We start from the raw sequence: 5,896 nt of genomic DNA on the forward strand, positions 1-5,896 counted from the left end.
AAGAGATCCTTGTATGCCCATGTTCATAGCAGCACTATTCACAGTAGCCAAAAATAGTCAAAATACCCCAAGTGTCCACTGATGGATGAATGGGTAAACATCACTTAGTACACCCATACAAAGGAATATTATGGAGCCTTAAAAAGACGTGAAATTCTGGCTGGCCAGCATGGCTCAGTGGTTGAGTGTTGACCTATGAACCAGAAGGTCATGGTGGGATTCCTGGTCAGGGCACATGCCCGTATTGCGGGCTTGATCCCCAGTGTGCAGAAGGCAACCGATCGATGATTCTCTCGCATCATTGATGTTTCTATCTCTTTCACCCTCTCCCTTCTCTGAAATTAATAAAAATGTTTTAAAAATAAATAAAATTCTGATATGTGCTACAATGAGGACATCATGCTAAGTGACATAAGCCAAACATAAAAAGGTAAGTTTACTACACCCAGTCCACTTACATGAGGTCCCTAGAGTAGTCAAATTCGTAGAGATAGAAAATAGATTAAAAGTTATCAGGGGTTGAGGAGAGAGGGGAATGGGTTGCTGTGGCTTAATGGGTACAGAGTTTCAGCTTTACAGGGTGAAAAGAATTCAGGGGATCGCTTGTACAACAATGTCAATTACTGAATTGCTCACAAAATTGGTTCAGATGGTAAATTTTATGTTATGTATATGTTATCACAATTTTTTTAAAAAAGTGTGAGCTGGTCTGTGTTGCCTCCCACAGACTATTTGAGCCTACTTTTTCACTGAAAAAAAAAAAAATGGGTGGTTATAAACCTGAGGGGATGATCATGGCCCTCAGTGGATGAGGCAAAGTGTTTCCTCCCCAGACCCAGCCCCGCAGCACTCCGCTCACGAGGGTGAGTGCGTGTGTGCACATCACAGCTGCCTCCTTGGCTCCCATGCTTTGAGGACGAGGCAGCAGTAAGTGTGTCGCGTTGAGACAGCCCCGGGCCTGCCTCTTACCTGTTCCTGCCTTCAGCCCGGGGACAGCATGGAGGAACCTTCTGAACCCAATTCACCAACTAACTCCCCGAAGAACCTGCCAGGGGCTCCAAACCTCCTGCCCAGGAATGCTTCCAGCAATTTCCTCCTGCACTTGGGGAGGCAGTGCCCTTCCTCTGACAGCACAGTTGGACTTAGGGGAACCAAGGGACAGCGAGACAGAAGCAGAGGATGAAGACCACCCCTCGTCTCCGGTCTCCTTGAGGGGGAACCCCAGAAGGCCCTGGTGGGAAGTGGTTCTGGAACGGCGGGACCTGAGCGGAAACCCTGAACCTCAGCAGCTCTTGGTAAAATGGAGTAGATGTGGACATGCTCTCTTGGGGAGGCTCCCAGGGAAGCAGCTGGAAGACTCTGACCCCTCCCTCCACAAAGGGTCACACTGCCCCTGGGCAGGGACACCTTTGAGAAAGGTGGGCTGTGCTAAGCTTTGGGGGCCCTGCTTCTTAGCCCTGGCTCTTGGCTGGCCTCTTGGCGACCCTGCCAGTAAGCAGATCCTGAGCTGTCCCCCTCTACAGATCAAGGGAGTACCCTCTCTCCTCCCCCAGCTGGGAAAACACGTGTAGCCCTTTCGGGCCCCCTGGACAGAACAGAGGGAGGAGAAGCCGTTTGTGTTCCCTTGGTTGTGCTTTCACTTCTATTTCTTTAAAATATATATTTTTTTATTGATTTCAGAGAGGAAGGGAGAGGGAGAGAGAGAGATAGAAACATCAATGATGAGAGAGAATCATTGATCGGCTGCCTCCTGCACGCTCCACACTGGGGATCAAGCCCACAAGCCAGGCATGTGCCCTGACCGGGAATCGAACTGTGACCTCCTGGTTCATAGATCGATGCTCAACCACTGAGCCACACCAGCCGGGCTTCCTTTCTCTTCTAAATTATTCTTTTTTGGCCCTGGCCCGATAGCTCAGTTGGTTAGAGTGTCGTCCTGATATGCCAAGATTGAGGGTTCAATCAACCAATGAATGCATGAATGGGTGGAGCAGCAAATCGATGTTTCTCTCCGTCTCCCTTCCTCTCTCTTTGAAATCAATAAAATAAAATATTCTTTTTATTATTTTCTATTTTAATGCGGGGCTGAACATAAGACAGAAAACTAACATTCTGGTCACTTTTTTTAAGAGGCAAGCTTTCCTTGAGACTTTCATACATAACCATGGGATGGATAACATTCACCTCTTAAAGAAAACGCTGAGCGAACACAGAAAGGCCCTTCTCCGAAAGCCTGTCGTCGTTACTGACAACTCCAAACCAGCCTGTCACACTCGAGGGGCTGCTTGTCCTCTGGCACGCGGGGGACATCTGAGTTCAGACGGAAGCCCTGCTGCTCTCAGAGGCTGCGGATGCGGGAGGCTGCCATCGGGTTCACACAGTGGTGCTCTTGGAGGCGAGGAGGGGTGCTGGCGAAAGGGTCTGTGTGCTTGCTTCTCCTCTGGCGGGGCGTGGATGGCCAGAGGCCACTACCCCCTCTGATAGCCTTGCTCACTCATCATGGAGGGCCATGTAATCCAGCAGGTGGGCTGGGACAAGACCTCTGAGGCCGCCTGACTCCCCATAATAGAATCCCCTGTCATCCACAGGCCCGTAGACTGTCACCAGGTCCCCAGCCTTCAGCGACAGCTTGCCCTTCACCTGGCCCCCTGCCCACCCGTCCTTGGGGTCATAGTCCAGAGCTGCCATCATGGTCATTCGAGTGCACAGTGGAGCTCCCCTGGGGTTCCCTTGGGGCAGGGGAAAGGAGTCCTGGGGGATGGTGAGCCCCCCAACTTCATCTAGGTGGGCCACAGAGGGCAGGTGCCCTTGCACTGGCAAATGCCACCTGCTCTCAGTCCTCTCCAGACCGTCCTCCACCTCAGCCACCAGATGCCCAGGGATGTTGCCCACTTGACCGTTGCATTCCCCACGGTAGAAGCCGTGGGCGTCCTGAGAGCCCCACACTCTCAGCAACTGCCCTTTCTGGAAGGCCAGCTCCTCCTCTGCAGCCTCGGGGTTGACAGACATCACCAGGGGCTCATAATCAAAGAGCGCCACAAAGACCCTGGCCGCGGTGTCCCGGCCCGCCTCCAGCTGTGGGGGGCCTCCCCCGGACACCGTGAGGACTTTGCTGGACGAAGCTGGGCAGGGCGCAGAGCGGGGCTCGTGGAGCTGGCTCTCTCTCTTGCCCCACAGAGCCTGACCTCGCCTGCTCTGCGCCCCAAGCTCCCTTCTCTGCTCTTGCCTCTCTGTGGCCCATGGGCCGAAGCAGGCTGCCTCTTCCTCCTGCTGCAGACTGTCATGGAAGTCAGACATATGTCGTTGGCGGCTGCCTGTCTGGGGAGGTGCGAACACTTGGGCGTCTTGCTTTTGCCTCAGGACCTTCTCGAGGGCAGCCCTTTCCTGACAGGCTTCTCTCCTGGGTGCAAACTCGGGGGACAGATGGAGGACTCCCAGAGCAGGGCTTTGGCTGGTGTCCATGTGCCAGTCACCGTCTTCCTCCCCCCGAGATTGGCCACGGTGCAGAGGTGGCCTGTGGTTCCGAGGACTCTTCTGAAAGAGTAGGTCATTTCTGCAGACCTCCCAGGCCTCCGCCGGCCCCTGGGTTTGGCTGCCAGCCCCTGCACCGGGACATTCTCCTTCTGGACTCAGGTTGGGCATCGGGGTGTGCTTCCTCGGGGGTTCTTCGGGGAAGGCTTCTAGGGACCCCCCACCGCTTCGGGGGATGTGGGAACTAGCCTTGGCACTCGGTGGAGCCAGCGCCAGCCTCTGAGGGCAGACAGGGACGGTGATTCTGGACGGGGACTGGTCGCCAGGGGTGTAAATAAAGGGAGAGGTCTCTGGCAATCGGTTACAGTTCAGACAGTCCTGGGGGATCTGGGCCGGCACCGAATCCAGTGACTCGCCACAAAGCGAAACGGTTCTCACCGAGACCTTCTGGCACATCACGGGCAGCTGGAGCCGGGACAACTCCAACAGGGTGCTGCCAGCGGTGGCATCGGTGACCTCGGCAACCTTGAGCCCATCGGCATACACGGCATAGCCAGTGACCCGGACTCCATTGGAGAACCCGGCCAAGTCGATCGTGACGGGGAGCCAGCTGACCACCAGGAGGCCTGGTAAGGTGTGACGCTCAACCAGCACGTCCAGTGGAGGGTCCGGGGGTCCTGCCAAGGGCGTGTCAAAGGTGAGAGCGGAGGACATGGTTTCCCAGCGCACCTGCATGGAGTCCCACGGCAGCTGCACCTCCACTTGCACCTGGTACCGGGTGCTGGGATGCAGGTTGTGGAAGGTGTAGCTGCTCACACCTGCTGGGGTCAGGGCATGCTTCTGGTCATTGAGATACACGATGTGTGGGCGGCAGCAGCTGCTGGAGACCCAGACGATCTTGGCCGATGTGGCCACAACGTTCTGCAGGCGTAGTTGTTTGGGGGCTACACAAGGGACCCCTTTGGGCCCTAGAAGGGGTCCGGAGAAGCCCTGCTCCTCCACACTCTGCAGTGAGCCCAGCCAGCCATCTTCCGTCTTGGTGTCTGAGGTCTCCATGGCCACTTCTGTCTTGGAGGCCGCCCTCACCATCTGGCACGTCTCCCTGTCCACAGGCCCCTGAGCTTCCCCAGGCAATAAGCTGTGACTAATGTCTTCCTTTGAGGTTTTGCCCTGTCCGGCTGGGAGCTGAGGGGGGCCAGGGTCCGAGGACTCTGGGGGCAGGCAGTCAAGGATGTCGTTGTCTGGAATCTGCACCACCAGGTTGGAGGGCACCAGGCCCCGGCGGCCATCCTCAAGCTCCCCTTCATAGAAGCCGTCCTCATCCATCTCACCGAAGATATACACATACTCGCCAGCTGTGAGGGGCAGCTCACTCTCGGGGTGCTCATTGGGCCCCTCAAATGGGTTGTAGCTATATCGAACCAGGAAGATTTTGAGCTTGGGGGCGGCGGGGGTCTCTGAGTCCCCCACTTCCAGGGTCAAGGACGCACTGTCAGGATCCAGATCCTCCACCTCACTGGCCGTGTCCATGTCCAGAGTAAGGCAAGAGGGCACGGTGGCCCACACAGATTCCACCTCAGAGGAGGAGTTGGACTGGTTGCTGGTTTTCTTGGCCTGGGGTCTGCAGTCCAGAGGCTGGCTGGCTGGGACTCTGTCTGGCCCTTGAGGGGCACTGGCTGGCTCCCCGAGGGCAAGTGGGCTCTCTAGCAGAGAGGCGTCCTCCTCCTGTTCGTCTCTGCTGGACTGTGGAGATGCCTGGTCTTCAGGCGCTGGCTGGAACCGGGTCCTTCTGCTCTTCCTGCCTTGGGAATCCGGGGCTTGGGAGGTCTCCGGGGGTTGCTGGGGATGGTGACCAGGCTGGCACCGCAGCACCCCCATTTCCTCCCGGGCAGCCTCGAGATCACACAATGCCTTCTGCAGGTCACGCTGCAGCTGTTGCTGCTTGTCCTGCTCGCGCGCCGCCTGCTGCAGCAGCTGCTCCACCAGCAATTCGGTGGCGTCGCGCTCCTGGCACGCGCGGCCCAGCTGCTCGCGCACGTCGTTATTCTCGGCCGCCAGCTTCCGCGTCCAGTCGGCTTGTGCCTGCAGCCGCGCGTTCTCCTTGGCCAGCCAGGCGCCCTCGCAAAGCGCGGTCTGCAGCTGTGCCTCCGCCTCCTCGCCGCGCCGCCGAGCCGCCGCCGCCTGGGCCCCCAGCTCCTGGCACTCCTGCCTCCGCGCCGACAGCTCTCGCTCCAGCGCCTGCACCTGGCACCGCGCCCCCTCGCCGGGTGCGCTCCGGCAGCTCGGCTCCGCCAGGGCGCTGCGGGCGCTGGCCGCGACCCCATCAGCGGGCGGGACGCTGCCGAGGCCCGAAGCGACGAGCGCCTGCAACAAGCGACACTCCTGCTGCAGCTCTTCTATCTGCTGGTCCTTAGCCAGCAGCGCG

At 57.8% G+C, this 5,896-nt stretch overlaps 1 protein-coding gene across 1 annotated transcript in view; it reads right to left on the reverse strand.

Annotated features, from left to right (window-relative positions):
* Positions 1 to 2,302: 2,302 nt before the first annotated feature.
* The window catches only part of LOC102768164 (RIMS-binding protein 3A), a 4,857-nt gene continuing 1,263 nt past the window's right edge, over positions 2,303 to 5,896 (reverse strand). Inside the window, exon 3 of the mRNA XM_015567252.1 lies at positions 2,303 to 5,809. Coding sequence (XP_015422738.1) covers positions 2,491 to 5,809 — 3,319 coding nt within the window. The 3' untranslated portion in view covers positions 2,303 to 2,490. The remainder of the gene's footprint in view (positions 5,810 to 5,896) is intronic.

The sequence above is a fragment of the Myotis davidii genome, unplaced genomic scaffold (genome assembly GCF_000327345.1).
Source record: "Myotis davidii unplaced genomic scaffold, ASM32734v1 scaffold223, whole genome shotgun sequence".
Lineage (NCBI taxonomy): Eukaryota > Metazoa > Chordata > Mammalia > Chiroptera > Vespertilionidae > Myotis > Myotis davidii.